The sequence below is a fragment of the Notolabrus celidotus genome, chromosome 15 (genome assembly GCF_009762535.1).
Source record: "Notolabrus celidotus isolate fNotCel1 chromosome 15, fNotCel1.pri, whole genome shotgun sequence".
Classification (NCBI taxonomy): domain Eukaryota; kingdom Metazoa; phylum Chordata; class Actinopteri; order Labriformes; family Labridae; genus Notolabrus; species Notolabrus celidotus.
Genome location: NC_048286.1, coordinates 8,407,271 through 8,425,652, shown reverse-complemented (window position 1 = coordinate 8,425,652; position 18,382 = coordinate 8,407,271). Strand labels below are relative to the sequence as shown.

The window sequence follows — 18,382 nt, the reverse complement described above, 5'->3', positions numbered from 1 at the left end:
GACCTTGTTTGTTTTTTTTCAGTGGCCCTAATCCACTTCCGTAAAACATACAGCGAACGAAAAGTTAAACACTTTTACTTTTGAAGGCCAATAAGATCTGCAATTAAAAAAGAGTAGATGTATTTTAAAAAAACGGTGTAAAGGGAAATTGGGGACAAAGCAAAGCCTCGTCCCTCGTTATCGCGAGAACACAGTCTGCCGCGAGATTTGGCGTCAACATCCCGTGAGTGAAAGCCGCCATCTTGTCTCGCCGAGGAGGAGAACAGCAGCAGCAGATATGGCTGACTACAGCAGCGTGGCTCCCCCGTCCTCTAACGCCGGTGGTGGAATGAACGACGCTTTTAAAGACGCTCTGCAGCGAGCAAGACAGGTAAGAATACTTTCTACATGATTTGAAGTGAATAATAGAGGTGAAAACAGGAGGATTATGTCAGCTTTTCTTTATCTGCCGTTACAAACTGCACCACGGCGGGCTAAGCTAAAGAACGAGGAACAGCTAGCTTAAACGGAGAATGTTACGCCACATCGAAAAACACACCGAAATACAAACAAAGAAGCGAACACAGCTCAGTTCTGAAATCAACTTTATCAAGTAGTAACACTTTCTAAATATCTTACTGTGTGTTTAAATCGGAATGTATTATAATAGTGGAAGTATTCAGCTTCCTTTGTTGGTGAGACTTCCGCGCAGATGTGTAGGCCGCAGCCAACCTGTGTGTGTATCCTCACATCACGCATACACACCGCAAAAAATAACCTTTAAACGTGTTTTTAATGTGATTTTTATGTCTCAGATTGCAGCCAAGATTGGTGGTGACGGAGTAGCGGCACCCCCATCGAACGAATTCGGCTACGGAGGCCAGAAAAGGCCCCTGGAGGACGCTGGTGGGTATTTTCCCATGCCTAACCTGAATATCGGTCAGTGGCTCAAATCGATTCAATGCAAGTCTAGATAGTTAATGCCTGCCAATGTTTTCAGCTGTGCAAAGTTATGTGTCTAAAGATGTACTCGGCTGCTATAACATTACAAGTTAAATGTTCTTCTTAAACTAAATCATGTTTAACTCGTGATTTTTTTTCACTGTGCCTTACCACTAACCATGTAAGCTGTTCTTTTAAATTGCACACTTTCTTTTTCCTGCATATTTAAGTAGTTGCATGATCGAAAACCTGGTTGATGTTTTAATTCTGTCCCCACAGCTGTGTAGAATCAGTGCCTGCTGATTGAAATGTATTTAAAACAAATATTTACTTTTCAATTGTGTTAAAAACTCTGGGATTGGTTGTGGGAATTTCTAAAAGCACTCATAGAACATGTAAAAGTTGTGTCCTTGTTGGTTTCAGCTTTGCTTTACTACATCAGTTAGATCAGAATCTCACTCTGTCTTTGGTGAAAGTATTATAAAGGTAATCTAGGGATATTCAACCCTGGGCTTCTCACTCATTTAATGGCTCTCCTGTAATGCTTACGGGTGACCTTAAGCTGGAAGAACACTGCTAGTAATGAGCTGGTTGATAGGATGGATATTTATACTGGTTATTGTGTCATGTCTTCACAGACCAACCAGAGACAAAGAAAGTGGCCACCAATGACGGTAAGTGGCCTTATTAGTTAGCTGTAGTTGTAGAAGTGAGACCTTCGTGTGAGGTTTCACTTTAATATTAAAGGTGTCTGTAATTGTTGATCATTCCCATCTGAGGAAATTAGACTGTAATTGCCATACTAGAAAAAGGTGCATAGATGAAACCAGTGAGGTTGGTGTGATCTTCTCATGAAGTGATGTGATGTCTTTCTTTTTTCCCCACCAGCCTTCTCAGCAATGGGAGGTATGGGAGGCCCACCAAGGTGAATACTTAAATACAATCTGATTATTTCCTCCTCATTTAACCATTTTCCACAAAACTCACACTGATCCATTTTGTTGTTCTCAGGTCAATATCTGAGGAATTCAAAGTTCCCGATGGGATGGTTGGATTCAGTAAGTATTCATCAGAACAAAGAAAAACATCTCACTATTGTTGATTTATTATTTGGAGGTAACACGTCTTTCTCTCACAGTCATCGGAAGAGGAGGGGAACAAATCTCACGTCTGCAGCAGGAGTCTGGATGTAAAATACAGATTGCACCTGGTGAGCTAATATCTGGTATCATTGATTGTCTTATGGTTAAAGTTGTATTGTTCTAATGCACCACTTTTTCCCCCTGTGTTATAGATAGCGGGGGCATGCCAGATAGGTCAGTGACATTAACAGGAGGACCAGACTCTATCCAGTAAGTAAAGATTTTAGATATGATCGCTCCCTTTTACGTTTTTCAAGCACATTGATGTTTTGGAGATACCTTTTTGAGGTTACATTAAATAGAAAAGGATCACAACCACTTGATTTGAAGAGGCATTAAACTTGCAATTGGTTGATGTTTTGTCCATTTCAAAAACTCTACCCCTCCATCAGGAGTGCAAAGAGACTACTAACAGAGATAGTAGAGAAGGGGCGTCCTGCTCCAGCATTCAATCACAACGACGGCCCAGGAATGACTGTCCAGGAGATTATGGTCCCTGCCTCTAAAGCTGGGCTCGTCATTGGGAAAGGGGGAGAAACCATCAAAAGCCTCCAGGTAAGCATAAAATCAGCGTTTGAGTAGTGACTACTGTTGTTTCAGCAGGTCAGACGGTGGCACCAAGACACAATGGTGACATTATTTGGCTTCTCTATTTACCTGCAGGAAAGAGCCGGAGTAAAGATGGTCATGATCCAAGATGGACCCCAGAACACAGGTGCAGACAAACCGCTGCGCATTTCAGGAGAACCTTTTAAAGTCCAGGTGAGGGAGATGATTCATTTCTAACTTTTTCTTTGAGATATGACTCACCCCTGGTGTGGGAGGGAGACTAAGAGAGTCATGACATAATGAGTTGTTCTTTCTGTTCTCCTCAGCAAGCCAAAGAGATGGTGATGGAACTGATCAGAGATCAGGGCTTCAGGGAGCAGAGGGGGGAGTATGGTTCACGTGTTGGAAGCAATGGAGGAGATAGCTTAGATGTAAGTGTTTGCTGTGCCTTTTTCTTTTCGCTCCTGGATTTTAGTGTTTTGAATCCGTCTCTGAACTTTGTTTTCTGCCATCCTTCAGGTTCCTGTCCCCCGCTTCGCCGTAGGAATTGTGATTGGCAGAAATGGAGAGATGATCAAGAAAATCCAGAATGACACGGGTGTCAGGATTCAGTTCAAACCAGGTAAGACTGAGTTTTTAAAAAATGACTAACCATGACCAAAAATTACGTCATTTAGGCACAAATGAAAATGTGTATGGTCTGTGATGAAACTCATGCACCACGCTGAAGAGCTGATGTATAACCCCAACCCTTATCTTATCTGAGACCTGAACATGAGCAACAAAGGAGAGTCCTGAATGTAGTAGAGTGCTGCACAGTAGCCGCACATTAGTTATTATGACTCACGCGTCCTATTTCTTCCCTCCAGATGATGGCAGCACACCTGACAGGATAGCACAGATCATGGGCCCTCCTGACCAGGCGCAGCACGCAGCAGAGATCATCTCAGACCTGCTGAGGAGTGTACAAGCCGGCGGTCCCCCTGGACACGGTGGAGGCAGGGGTCGTGGTCGCGGGCAGGGAAACTGGAACATGGGCCCCCCTGGTGGCCTGCAGGAGTTTACCTTCACCGTCCCAACCATGAAGACTGGCCTTATCATTGGGAAAGGTGAGTGCTGGGAAACGATGGCAACCAAACTTCAAACACCGAGCACTGGGGGTTTATAGTGGGTTAAATGTAGCTGGGGAATCAACAAGGAGAATTTTTTTGTTGTTACTGATGTTTGTTTCCGGTCTCTTCAGGTGGTGAGACAATCAAAGGCATCAGCCAGCAGTCTGGGGCCAGGATCGAGCTGCAGAGGAACCCTCCTCCCAATGCTGACCCAAACATCAAAATGTTCACAGTCCGCGGCTCCCCCCAACAGATCGACTACGCCCGGCAGCTGGTGGAGGAGAAGATCGGGGTATGTCTGAAGATGCTTGTTTGTGTCGAGGTGCTTTTATAGAGTTGTTTACTGACTGGAGTCTGTTCTATTTTTAGGGTCCAGTCACTCCAATGGGTGGGCCACATGGCCCCCCTGGTCCACATGGAGGCCCAGGCCCACATGGTCCTCCTGGGCCACCTGGACCCCCTGGGGCTCCCATGGGTCCATACAACCCTGGACCATACAACCAGGGACCTCCAGGACCTCAGTAAGTACCATGTTTTTAGATTTGATTTGATTTAATTTGTTTAGCTGTTATAAAACAAACTGTATGCAGGTCTGGAAGTACTGAATATGATGAGCTTCTGGCAGTCCTGCAGGTCAGACGGATCACAGCCTGATTAATGACTGGTATTCAGTGTGAAGTTTAGTTGGTAGATAATGTTTCCTTCTATCTTTCAGTAGCACAGGCATCAAGACCGAATCAGAAATGACTCCAATAATGATAGACTCAACCTGTTGGAGTGTATAAATCTGTAGCAGGACAGAGAGACAAGTGAAGGTGTGGAAAGTTAATGTGTTCTGTTTTCTTACATTAGCGGTCCACCTGCGCCTTATCAGCCTCAGGGATGGGGCAATGGCTACCCACACTGGCAGCAGGGACAGCCTGATCCTAGTGAGTACCTGCTGCTGTTGACGTTAGACAGTTTCACATTAATGTTGACAAATTAAAGATCTGTGAGTGTTTCCCTCTTATCTGTTATTATAAAGAAGACTGTGTTTGAATGTTTATGTCCAGATAAAGCCGCGGCCGATGCCAATGCGGCTGCCTGGGCAGCCTACTACGCTCAGTACAGCCAGCAGCCTCAGGCTCCCATGACCCCGACAGGTGGAGCTCCCGGCACGACTCAAGCCAACGGCCAAGGTAACTGACGTGTTTCTCCTCTAGAAGAAGCAGAAACTGTTTAGACGAGTGTAGAGTAGTGTAGGTGCCGTAGTGTTCTGTGCTCACGTCTTCCTGTCGTCACTAACTGGAGACGAGTTGGCTGGATTTAACCTTTAACCTTTTAAATGTACTTTTTTCTTTAAACATTTTTTTATGCTACCCCAGGGAAAGGATAGTTTTCCTCAGCAGCTCGACCCAGGCAGGTGGAGGACAAACTGCTGAGAATGCTTCACTAAATACAAGTACCGCTCTTTTTAACAGGTGACCCACAGGCTGCAGGTCAGAGTGGACAGGCAGATTACTCCAAGGCCTGGGAGGAATATTACAAGAAAACTGGTATACTACGTAGCTTCAGTGTACACCTATTAACACAAGGCAGTCTAAACAGCCGCTGGGGGTTCAATCAGCTTCTTTTTCAGGTCTGGGTATTTGCTGGCCTGCTGTGGAGCCTTTTCATTGTGCCTCCACTTTGTTTTTACATTGAACCCCTGTGCTGTTTAGACTGCAACACTTTGACTATCAACAGGACTGAGCTGTCGACACAGAACCACCTTTAATTAGCTTAGAGCAGCTTATATTTCAGATTATTTTAGGGTTTCATCAATACTCAAGGTTGTGCCATGAGTGTTTTACTGCCACTGAATGTTTAGAGATAACAGATGAAATGTTTTCATCAATCAAATGTTTTGAGTTTGTTTCTGGTTTCTTTTAGCACGTTGTTGCATTCACACCTTGTTCTTCTGTTTGCAGGTCAACAGAGTCAACAACCTCAGGACTACACGAAGGCCTGGGAGGAGTATTACAAAAAACAAGGTGAGGGATCCCACTTCATGCAGCAATCGCTCTTAACATTTTAACCTCTCATCCAAATATATTATTTTTGCATTTGATTGAACTAAAGTTAAAGATACACAGTGAACAAATGCCCCTTTTACACTGAACTGATTTACTGATGTGTTTTGATCTTTAAGCAACAAAAACAACCAGAAACTACAAGGTTAAAGTGCAGTACTTTGAGCTTTGTCTCTAAATCAAAAATACAAACTGAACACAAGTTAAGGAAAATAAGTTTGAATTTGGTTTGGTCCTGGTGATATTGAATACAATTGTGAGTATGTTTGATAAAGTACCAATGAAAACAGTTCAATTAGAATATAAATGTAATTCTGACCAGTCAATTAAGAGTTACTGTTCACTGAATAGAACAGTTAAAGCCTCTGCAAAGGTTTTTAGAAGCCAAAAAAACGAAGAAAATCTAAAGTGAACTCCTCTTTTTGACCTACAAAAACTAACAAGACCATCAATGACAAAATAGTAAAAAAAACAAAAATAATTCAATACTCACTATTTACAATCTAAAAATGCACAATTTATATAGTTGACATATTGGTGCCTTCTTATCACTGTCGAGCATTGTTTACATTTTTTGCGGCTTCACACTCTCAAATGTTCGTGAGCTCACTCAGAGAGGGGAGTTGGGTTCAGAAGCCTGGATGTTGTCCAGGAGCAAGTCATAGATAATTGAGTAGTACGTCTACCATCCACCTGGACTGACTTTAAATAACAAATCTAAGACACGTTTCTAAACAATCCTTTGCTTTCCTGAAGATTATTGTCATCTGTAAGGATAACAGTTTTAATAGATCAGTCTGCTTTGTAAGTATAAATGTTTGTACTGTTCAAGGGTGGCTGTGCTTCTCTAGCGGCCCTCTAGAGTAGAGTGGCTGCTCCCTCAGCCACCCAAGAGAAAGGCAGAAGGTTTCTGTCCTGCCACTTTGAGAAAATGGTGGTGGGTTCGTTCCCCTTCTTATAAATATTAATACAAAGCCTTGTTTGAACTGAATGTGTTAGAAGCAGATGAGCTTCAGTATTGACGACAGTTTTTGTTGTCGTCATGCACACAAACGGGTGAAACTGCCGATACTGGCGAGTGAACCAACCAGTTCTGTTGTCACCCACTCAGGTCAAGCCGCCCCTCAGGCCACAGCAGCGGCAGCAGCAGCCTCTCAGCCAGGAGGCCAACCAGACTACAGTGCTGCCTGGGCGGAGTACTACCGTCAGCAGGCCGCGTATTACGGCACAGCCAACCCTCAGTCGATGGGAGCAGCCCCACAAGCCCCTCAGGTACACCCCCGATAAGAATCTGCTCTCCACATCCACTGAATATCAATTGCTTGTCGTGCCGTAACCCCCCTTGCTCCCTCAGGTTTTACAGGCGCTCCAGTGATCGAGCAGCTTCACACACTTAACCAAAAACCCTTCCTTCCATAAACAGGATGTTAACTTTTATTTTGGGAAGCTGAGTCCACTGTTTCTGCTGTTAACATGCAATGTATCTTCTATGTATTTCTTTGCACAGGGCCAGTAATGTGAAGTGGACATAAAGTAAATGCTACATTGTCGAAACAAAATCCTTTGTTAAATGTTTGGATGCAGACGCCTTGATGAAGATCTTAAATTTCCTTGGTTTGAAAAGTTTCACATAGATGGCAGATTACCCGGCGAACACGTCCTCTTTCATTTTCTTTTTTTTTGTTTTTGTTTTTCTTGTAAATGCTTTGTTTTTAGTGAGGTAATTATACATATGGTCATTCCAGCCCTGTATCTACATTAAATGTGGTTAGAACTCATGTTTATTAAACTGTAGACATTACCATGTAAATCATCTCAGTTTTAAAATGCTATTTGCCTGTTGTGTTTTTGCAATAAAACAAACTGAAACCTCCTGTGTTGGTAAGTTGGGGTGGTTAAAAACCAAAAAGGTGGACATGAATTCTGTATGTTTTAGTTGTAAGGGGGTAAAGTTTGAAATGCAGGCCATGTGTGGGTTTTAATGTCCAAAAAGGTTGTGCTGTCCTGTCTCTCTCCAACTGTCTATAAGGCTCTTTAGATACATTATGTGCGTGCAGTGATCCCGAGTGGTTCAGATCAACAAACGTCCTTGTTTATAGCTGATTTTTTTTACACTGACTTTGCTCTGATTTAGCAATAGACAGATGTTTGTCATTAGAAAGTGGACAGGTGTGTGTGTATGGTATCTCATGCATTAACTGCGTTGCTGTGGCCCTCTTTTTAAAAAGTTCTGCTTGGTTTGCTGACATTGTTGAGGTAGTATGCACTGTATTTTGCCTTGATAGACACTTCCTCCTCCACAGGCAAGTTTAGAAAAGCGGTAAGCACGTATTTCCTTAACATGTTCTCAGAAAAACAAAAACGTGGTTGCAAGAAATGTTTTTAGTGTTACACATTTTTTGTGCTATTCTTTTTCCAGGACAGTCAGGTAAATTTGTCACTGTATCGAAAAATGCATTGAAAGTATGTCATGCCCTTTTTTTCAAACTGCGTACTGACATGTATGAAAATGTTTTTTAAAGAATGTTTTTTTAATATAAAAACATTGCTGCAAAAAGTCGTTTTTGCTGTGCCCATTCTGTTAGTTTTCACCAGTTTAAGAACGTAGATGTTGTAGGGACGGGGTGGCTAAGCAGTCCTCATCCATCAGTTGAGCCCTCCTATACTGTAAGTACAATACTGTGATTGATTTTTGAGAGATACTCGTCTTTTTGATGCTCTTTGATCTGCAACACTTGTAGTATTTTTGTTAAAAAACAATTGCAAATATTTTCCCTTTGTCTCTGGGTAAGTATGAAATGTACTGAGGAGAGGAATAGTACTTTGGATACTTGTACCACATGTTTCTGAGACTGCTTTCCCCTTGTGTGACAGCATATCATTCAGACTTTGAACCTTCACAGTATGTTGATGCTCATGTAGATCTCATAGTCCCTTTGTGTTGGTAGCATTTCAGTGAAAGTTGGATTTCTGAACTGAGGGTTTTAATGTCAGCACTGTGTCACATTGATGATGGTAGAAACTGTTTTTCCAAGATGTCCATGTAGTGTCATACGTTTCTGAACACCTGACCTGCTAAGTGCCATTGTCTAGTCGAGACTGTTAAGTTAAAAAATGCCATTTATTGCTCACTAAAGTCTTCTTGCATTATCTCCAGTGTAGCATGCCTAGGTTTCTGCCATTCTTACTTTGATATCCTTTATATGAGCATGTTGAATGCTAGTTCTTGGAAGTGCTTTGACTCGCTCAGTTTTGATGATATTTACTGAATGAGGCTGTTGATTTAAAGATCAAAGAGGAAAAAACAAATATTTGACTGCATTGTTCACTGATGGCAAACAGTGCGATTATATATCTGATCTTTGCAGTGTCGTCCCAGACCTTGCACCTTAGGTTCTGCTGCAATTACACAGGTAAGCGAAACCTAAGGAAACCAGTGTTTTTGTCCAGTGACATGACCATTATGACATGCAAAGAAATGCTTACCTGTGTCTTTAATATGCCCTCAATGCATTTTTGCTGATAGAAATGTTCAGGATATCTAAGTAGCCCTTTAAAGCTGATCTGATTTCTCTGAATGAACTGCATGATATGACTTGTTACATGACGTTAAAGTGACTTCACCAAGAAAAGTCGTTGCATAGGCTCACTAAGGAAATGTGTTTGTCGTATGGTTTGATATTAGCCTTAATCTTTGCATCCTGGTAAGTCCTGACTGGTTTTTTAAAACTGCATGCCATGTCAGAAGTTTTAGCAATGTGGTAAATCCGCAAGCTCATAAAAAGCCGTTGAAATACATGATTGATTCTCTGTCGTGGTGTGAATCTGCCCTCAAAGTGCAGTGCAAATCTCCTATTGAAACGCTGCTGCCTTCACTTCTCGCTCACAGTGTTGGAGGATGATGCTGCAAGCTTAGGTCATAGAATCAGGCCCTGTCGTAGTTTGTCCCCAAAAGGAGGAATCCTTTGAGTCAATCCCACTGCTGAACGTAGACCGTTCAAGAGCTCCAGTGATAAGGTAAAAAAAATATAAACACAGCAACGCAATGAAATTTGAATTCTGTGATTTGCAAAGTTTTGGTCAGTTCTGTTTTTCCTGCTCGGATTGACTGTTTTGTTGTTTAACATGATGCCATAGTGTATTTAGATTAGTCTGATGGTTGTTTCCTTAAACTGCTTGAATGCCTTCGTTAATAACCTTTTCGTCAGTGGGGGAATGTGCTTTAGAAAGTTGGACGAGGACAGGAACCGATGTACTTTTCAATTACATATGCACTTTTATTGGCGGTAAATTTTTGGGGTTATCAGTTTAAATCACTTATCTGTAGTTAAAGGGTCACATAATGTTTGTTTGGGGCTGTTCACTCTGTTCATAGGGGTGTAGAAGAATACAAGGAGCATGCCTTAGAGGTAAAAAGGTTTCATGTGCTGTGTATATTATCCAATATTGGTTTTTGTTTTTTCTGAATCAGTTGTTCTGACTTAAGCTGTTGCCATGTTCATTAATAAAGTTGTAACAAATAAACTGGATTGATTTAAATTGTGTTTTATTTCTTAATGCAGAGAGACTTTGGATCAATCTGCTCTAAGTTAAACAAATCTCACATTGTTACCACCCTGTTTATTTAAAAAACAAAGTAAATATACAGATGTTGCAAAAAACAGCCACCTTATGTCTTGTTTGTCTTTAAAATAATGTATTAATTCCTCTTCCTAGGGGTGGATCCAGAAAGGTGGCCTGACCCCCCTAGAAAATATTCTTTCTCAGAGGCAGGACTTGAATGCAAATACTGCAGAACTTCAGTTATCCACTTGTTGCTGTCTTGAAAGGCCGACCAGTCCTCATGAAATAATTCTCCATTCTTCCAGTAATTGGGTGAAATAAAACCAGGCATGTATCTGTTTTGAATCTTCTTTTTGTGGGATACATTTTAAGTAGAACTAATCTAAATGAGACAAACTGAAAATACCTACACCTATTGTATGTCTGACCTGATATCCATATTCCAGAAAGCCAAAATTACAGAGGCCCTAAAAGGAATACATTTTATTTTCTGTGTTCTCAAGATAACGAGTTAATTTCACTAGTTTTCTGAGGATTGCAACTTCTTTTTCTCGTTATCTAAAGATAATTTAACAATTAAAGACACCTGATTTTAAATGCTTTTATCTAATTACGCCTGGACTACTGTAACAGTCTTTTTAGCTGACTGCACAAAAAAAATCCCTTGATTGTCTCCAAACTACAGAACTCGGCTAGCAGGGTTTTAACCAGAACCAAAAATACGACCATATCTCTGGTTTTAGCTTCCTGGCTCTGGCTCTTTTAGAATTGATTTTAAGATCTTACTGATTACTTTTAAAGCTCCACATGGACTTACTCCGAGCTATATAACAGACCTCTTAGTACCCTATGAGCCGAGGCATGCACTGAGATCCTCGGGCAGAGTTGTATTTGGAACTGCCTGTGTGTCCAAATACAAAAATGAAAACGAAAGAGGACGGGGTGTTCACAGGGAGGGGTCTGACACTGGAACAATCTGCCCGAGGAGATCTGGTCTGCTGAGTCAGTGAGCTCTCTTAAATCTCTTCTGAAAACATGCTTTTATTGGAGAGCCTTTCCTGATTTTATCTGAAATTTAATTTTGTTTAGTTTTATTTTAACCATCTTAAGAAATATATTTTAAAGGAGTTTTATTCCTTTATAGTTCTTTGAGGGGAATTTTGTATTTTAGAATGTTTTATTTCTTTATCTTGACTTGTGTTTTTATGAACTGCCTGTTTTATTTTGCTGCCTATGTGAAGCACATTGTAACTTGGTTTTTGAAGTGATCTACAAATGAAATTATTAATATAACAAGCTCTGTTTTCTTGAGATAATGAGGAAACGGAGAAAATAAAATGTATCTAATAATTTTCCTCCCATACTAAATGTGAAAGGAGCACATGAAAATAAATAAATAAATAAATAAAAATGGATAAGCATTAAAAGGACAATAAAATAATTTTTCAGAATAAGAGGACGACATCACATCGTGAACATTAGAAAAAGTGAAGAGGATAAATTAGGAACATTAAAAGAATAAATGGAAAAAAATGAAACAATAAATAATCAAATCAAATTCCAAACAATTAATTAGTGGGATAAAAAATGAAAAGAATGAAATGGAAGTACAATCAGTTAGAAGGATGAAGTCACAAAAGCAAGTCTGTAAAAATGGGTTTTAAGAAGAGATTTAAAAGATGTCACTGACTCTGTTGAGCCTTATCTCCTCAGGGGATCGTTCCAAAGTCGAGGAAAGCTCGATCCACTTTAAATTTGAGCCTCCAATATGGAACGACCAAAAATGCTTCACCTGAAGATCTAAGGCCGCAAGATGGCTCATCATTTTTTTGCATTTCTGAAATGTACTTTGGTGCGAGACCCAGGCGAGCTTTAAAAGTGGTCAGTAAAATCTTAAAATCTATTCTAAAACGCACAGGAAGCCAGTGGAGAGAAGCAAGGACAGGAGTGATGTGATGTCATCTGTTAAAACCAGTTAGAATAACAATTTAGCTTGATTTAAATTGTTTACATTTTCTATTTAGAATAAACAAAATAGAAATGAAATAGAACAAAGTAAGTTACACCTCAAGTTTTCTATTCAGTATTTTAAGCCTAAACCCCATCTGTTGTACATGTGTTGGAGTCTAAATGAAGGAAAAGTAAGCTGCAAAACAGGCTCTATTGACTGCAGCTAAATGTTGGGTCAAATCTACCCAATTAAAACACACACAGATTTGAATCAATGCGCTTTGAATCAAATTATTCAGTTCCAACACAATACAACAAAAGCCAATCCTTTACCAAAAAAGTCTGTATTCCTAAACCTCTTATATCTCAGTCTTTCAGTGGGTAAACCAGCACTGCTATTAGTGATACATTTATAGGCTACATTAGCTTCAGACGTTTGGTTGCAGCCTTTATTACTGCTGCTGGAGGCAGTGTTTTCTAAAATAAAAATATGTAAAAAGTGGGCTCCTTATAGAAAATACTCCAGTGAATGAACTTACTTTCCCTTACAGTGTCTTTCACACAATGTTGATGTGAAACGCACTGCTAATAGTTTCTGAATGAAGATAAAAAGGTCATAATTGAGCTGTGTTAGCATGATCTTTCTCATAATTCTCTTTCATTTCAAACAGTAAAAGAGATGTGAAAGCAAAGCACAGTCTATGTTTGTATTGAAATAGATCTGTTGGCCTCCTTAAACTGTTGCATTAAAAGGTTATTTGTAACTATAATAATATATGCTCTTTCTCTTTATATGCTAAATATCTCTCAATTGTGATGGTGCTACAAATGTTTACTTGGTAATACAAACCAAGAAACAAATAAAACTTACAGGATCCATTCTATGACCACCAGAATGGTGGCCTCCTTTGAAGGCAAACCAACCACTGTCAAGACAAAGAGAGTGGTTGCTGCTCCAGTCGCTGGGATTCCTGCTGCTCCTACGCTGGACACTGCTGCTGTCACTGTGCACATCCAAAATGGACACCATTTGGTATGTTTCAGAGGGAAGTAATATAACATTGTATCTAACATTTTCAATAGGGAAGCACGATATAATCGGCACGTTATCAGCATCGGCCAATATTGGATTTAAAATGAACTATCAGATATCTGCCAACACGCCGATATCTGCTGATATAATTAACTGATAAACTAATGGGCTGCTGCACACATGTTGGGCTCATGTTTGATGTTAGATTTGAATTTAAGCAGCAGTCTGTAAGGTACATGTAGCTGACTAATTTAGGCACATTTACAGTCAAAGAGTAAACCATTTTATTTAATTTGGGTTTAATGCTGTACAGTTGCACTTTTCACATGTTCCCTGTGAATAGAGGTTAGGTTTACTTACTATGTCAAATGTGAAATTGCCCAAATTTGCCCTGTTTGTGAATATTGTTATGATTGTCTCAGGGAGAGCATCATCCAAGTTTTAAGTAGGATGTCTCTTTTTTTATGAATTTTGTTTGAAAGCAATTGTCATAAATAAATATATTGGTATTTTTCTTATTTTGCACAAAAAATGAAAATGACATAACAAATGTTATAAGAGTATCACCATAATACTGTACGCTAAATCCAATACAGAAGAGAATTGATGATCTCTGCAATTAGGTGTGTGGGAAATAAAAAAATATCGGTATCGGTAATCGGCTAAATGAGTTGCAAAAATATCGGGTAGAGGCAAAAAATCCCATATCGTTCATCCTTAATTTTCAAGTCACTTTCTCTTAAAGGTTCATTGTTACATACAAATGTTAACAACTGTAGCTATAACAGGCAGAGCGGGAACAGGGTAAGGTTCATAGTATGCTTACAAAAGAGTGATCAACTGGACCAGGTTCAGATGGATATAGTTGAGTTTGGCGATGAAAACTGTGGCGACCACTTCATAGAGTGCAGTTCCATTCATGTTGATGTTTGTCCCAATGGGCAGCATCAAGCGAGTGATTCTTTTGCCTATCCAGATCCGCTCCTCACAGCACTTGAAAGTGTGCGGCAGTGTGGCAGAGCTAGGAGAGACACAATGTTTGATATTCACTGCACCTATGAAAAGTTGTAAATGTATACCTATCAAAAAAAACCACTTGACGAGGAACACTATTTCACCATGCACAGCTCTCTGTGATGTCAAACCGTTGCACATCTGTTGCATCTTACCTGGATGAAGTGAGGAGTGCTGCCAGTAAGGCAGGACTGATGCCGTTGATCACACTCATGGGACTACGTCTGGTGCACAGGAAGTAGATCAGAGGAAGAAGTATCACCCGTGGACAGCAAGCCTGAAACACAACGCATGAAAAACATACTGTATTTTAGAGAGTCAGAAACCAATAAGAAGAGTTGTTAAGTATCTGCACTCAGACCAGTGAACAGTGCTAAAGCAGTAAGGTGAACATACCCAAGAAGAACCACTGCCATGAACTTAACAAGTTGGAAGGTAGTTTCCCAGTCATGCACTACAACCACATGGCTTGTGATCAGGAACATGACACCAACTGGCAGGTAGCTAGAAAAGAAACCATGAGATGAATAATGTATGAAAATACAAACCTAAGAGAAATGGACCACGGTAAAACAAAAACAAATGATAAAATACTCAGCAAAAACATTGTTTTTGTTCAAGAGCAAATGTAGGAGCGAAAGAACAACAAAGTTTTCATGGGTAACTTAGTCAAACTATCTTCTCCGCTGTTCTAAGCTCATAGCTTTACTAGCCTGTGGAAGACAAAGTGCCGGAGTTTACACATAGGAAAAAGAGTAGGAAAGTAGAAAGGACTTTTGACTTTTCGACAGCCACAGAAATGTATGATTTTTCTGTAAAAGCATTTCATTTATTGATTTCAGTCTGACTATAGAGAGTTATAGCTGAAATATATCCAAAATGAGACTTCTACCCTGCTTCTAAATATAGAGAAAGGGACGCCCGAGTTTTATGGTGTGTTGTTCCACTTACCAAAGTATCAGGTTGAAGATGGATTTGATGTGGCCTTGTTGAGGGCAGTGAGGACCTCTACAAGGATCTCCCCTTCCTCTCCCATCCTGTTTAGGTACAGGCCAATAAAAAGAGACCAGGCAATCAGGCCCACAGTGTTGGCTCCTTCAACATGGTACCCAACAATCTGTACTTCTGTGTTGTTCTGTAAAAAGTCAGAGAAATCATAAATAAAAGGGTTCTGAGAGCAATTTCATGTATCGAAGAAAATCCTTTTTAACATTAACTTCGTAAAACAGTAGTCATCAAGACAGGGACTAAATATTTACTGTCTCCCAAGCTCGAATTTAGCTCATCTCCATCCATCTCCAACTCCACCACTTTAGTCTTGAACTGTGAAAAAATCAAAACATGATAAATGATAATTATAACAGGTAAATAATGGACATAAACAGTGTAATGAGAGCATACCTGACTGAAGCATGCCCGTAACATGTTTTGTTGGAAGATGCTCCTTTAAACAACAAACAAAAGTCACAATGTCAGTAAAGCCTGTGAATGTTGTAAAACCACACGACACGCAGCATTGATGTCATGTTTGTTTGTAACTTGTTAGAGCACATGACACACAGAGTTTGTATTCAATAATGTTACAATAAGTTTTTCCTCTCACCGTACGAGATCAAACAGTGCGCCAAAAGTGAACAAGGACTCCTCATCGTGTTCCTCAGTTCCTTTTTTGGAGTAGGCAACTCCTGGCATCAGTATCAGTACCAATATTAAACCTACAACACATAGAGCAAAGATAAAAAAGGAGGCCAAACCTGAACTTAGCATTCTTTTATCTCTTATTGTTATCTATGCTAAAAGATGATGGAAAAGGTAAGCACTACTGGAGGTACTTCAATGGGAGCATGAAAGCTTGAACTGCAGCTAACACATTCTTTGGGAGCGACTAAAAAAACTTTTTTATCTGCTTGTCATTTCGTTTCTAAAAATCTGCCTCAGGCAATAAATGACCACATGGCAATAAATATACACGTCTGTTTTTTGGTAGAATCTCGGTACAAATAAATGTCTGTCGTTTTATTGGACTTAGCTTGAGCCCTAGCACCCTAGCGTAAGTAGATCACCGTCACATTGTATCGTATTTGTGTAAAGTGTTTACCTGCCTCACTCAATGTTGGTTCTATCATTTTTTGTGCAAGTTGTTTTTTCTCTAAAAAGTTCCATGAAAAGGCTTCTGTGGATGGTAAAATATTTGGTGTTATTCAATGAATGTTTGCAAATGTCAAGTAAAAGACAAGCAAGAGAGTAGAATAATGCTCTCTGAGCTGCTGCTGTTGTGCTGGTTGGTTAACTGTAGAGCTGTCCATGGTGCTGATGCAACATCATAATGTCACAGTTTTACTGACTTTGTCCTGAACTAACAATTGACTGAGTCCTCAGATTATGTGTGTATGAACTGCAAAGTTGAATAGTGTTTGGAGACAACATGACTTTTGCATAAGCCACCGTGCCAATAAAAATGGCACCTATCTGACAATGTTCAAGTCCAACATTGTTCCTACCTGCGGTTACAGCCAAAAGAGTGGTTGAGATGAAGTATGCAGCAGTATGCAAAGTGATTTTCCTGAAACTTTCAGTACTAAGACCAGAAACACCTGTAAACCAACAAACAAAACAACACCTTAAGATGCTATATCCAAAAATACAAACCTCTCCTCTAAGATGTGTTGTGTGGCACGTATGTGCTGATTATGTTCTAACGAACTATCAACATTTGAACTATCTGTTTAAATTGTGAAACCTGAACTTAGTAAAAAACATCTATGGACAAATTAAACAGGTACAATTACCCATCCCTTGGGTAACAGTGTTTAGTTACCACAGAGTGTGCCTTCTTCATCTGAGCAAATTTTTTTAACAAATAGTCCCAATTAGGTTGTGAATAGGAACGTGTCAGGGAAATAGGACCAATAGGCCACTAGTGTCTCTTAGTTATTAAGACTTTACATATAAGAACATGAAGTAGCAGATATCAATGTAAGAAAATATCCCAACGACCGCCCTGTGACCACACTTCTGACAATAAGAGGAACAGTCATACTCTGGAGCATCTGCATCAGTATCTCTCCTGGAAAGCCGATGTACATTTGGTTGAGCTCAGACATGTCACAATAAAACTTTAGAAACATTTTGACAGAGTCCTCTTCTCTGTCATCACTTTCAGAGAGTCAAGCTCCACCCCTACAACATCACTGGCCTTATGAATGAGTTTGTTCAGTCTGCTGGCATCAGCTCCCCTCAGCCTGCTGCCCCAGCACACTACAGTACACAGGATAGCACTAGGGACCACAGACTCATAGAACATCCCCAGCATCGTCCTGCAGATGTTGAAGGACCTCATCCTCAAGAAGTAGAGGTGGCTCAGGCCCTTCTTGTAGACGGCTTTGGTGTTCCTGCCCCAGTCCAGTTTTTTGTCCAAGTACACCCCCAGGTACTTGTAGTCCTCCACAATGTCAACACTGGCCCCTTGGATGGAAACAGGGGTCACTGGTGTCTTGTTCCTCCTCAGGTCAACAATCAGCTCCTTAGTTGAGCTGGAGATTGTTCTGCTCGCACCATGTGACAAAGTTGTATATAAAGTAACATTTAAAGCACCGCTTTATCTATCCCATTATCATTAGACATCCAGTAGATTGGGCAAGACTTCATAACTGCCATGTTTTGTTTCATTTATTGCCTTTTTTATATACCTCAAATTGGGAATCCCCATACAGCATTTCCTGTAGATTTTGTGTCTTATGTATTGTGTATTCTTCTTCAGTTTTTATAAAAGTTTATCCCTGTGTTAAATAGGGATGTAAGGATGCACGATTCGAATCCTGATTTTTGGTTCGTGATACGATTCACTCACGATTCTCATTACTATTTTCAAGAGAACTGGATTGTAGCCAAAATTTAAATAGTCCTTAGATATGGACAGTTGCAATAAATATGTTTTTTCTCGTATTCTTTTTCATTTTTTGATTCAGATTATTGAAAGTAAAGAAATGAATACATAACCTAAAGCCTACAGTAAGTCAATATAAAAACATAGTTTAAAACCAGTGA

The 18,382-nt window shown here is 40.1% G+C and overlaps 2 protein-coding genes across 9 annotated transcripts; one reads left to right on the top strand and one right to left on the bottom strand.

Annotated features, from left to right (window-relative positions):
* Nucleotides 1-204: 204 nt before the first annotated feature.
* Nucleotides 205-10,304, top strand: fubp1 (far upstream element (FUSE) binding protein 1). Of its 8 annotated transcripts, XR_004633985.1 has the most exons (21): nucleotides 206-370; nucleotides 795-918; nucleotides 1,560-1,595; nucleotides 1,810-1,846; nucleotides 1,933-1,979; nucleotides 2,060-2,131; nucleotides 2,216-2,273; nucleotides 2,456-2,618; nucleotides 2,727-2,825; nucleotides 2,939-3,043; nucleotides 3,132-3,234; nucleotides 3,482-3,721; nucleotides 3,856-4,016; nucleotides 4,094-4,245; nucleotides 4,577-4,653; nucleotides 4,771-4,902; nucleotides 5,185-5,259; nucleotides 5,674-5,736; nucleotides 6,887-7,047; nucleotides 7,283-9,188; nucleotides 9,665-10,304. XR_004633985.1 is itself a non-coding variant. In XM_034702025.1 (20 exons), exons 1-20 carry the CDS (start codon nucleotides 278-280, stop codon nucleotides 7,289-7,291), a joined length of 2,001 nt encoding a protein of 666 aa, XP_034557916.1. In that variant the 5' UTR covers nucleotides 205-277; the 3' UTR covers nucleotides 7,292-10,304. The 8 variants fall into 8 exon arrangements, 7 of the variants coding, with proteins under 7 accessions (XP_034557916.1, XP_034557918.1, XP_034557917.1 ...); XM_034702025.1 differs by having other exon boundaries at nucleotides 205-370; nucleotides 4,777-4,902; nucleotides 7,283-10,304; XM_034702027.1 differs by having other exon boundaries at nucleotides 795-885; nucleotides 4,777-4,902; nucleotides 7,283-10,304.
* Nucleotides 10,305-13,155: 2,851 nt separating this feature from the next.
* LOC117826641 (excitatory amino acid transporter 3-like) lies at nucleotides 13,156-18,044 on the bottom strand. Its single transcript, XM_034702843.1, is given in 9 exon segments — nucleotides 13,156-13,295; nucleotides 14,149-14,342; nucleotides 14,491-14,596; nucleotides 14,599-14,612; nucleotides 14,732-14,839; nucleotides 15,287-15,430; nucleotides 15,939-16,050; nucleotides 17,603-17,880; nucleotides 18,025-18,044. Coding segments are annotated over 9 exon segments (1,116 nt in total).
* Between the last annotated feature and the right edge of the window lie 338 nt (nucleotides 18,045-18,382).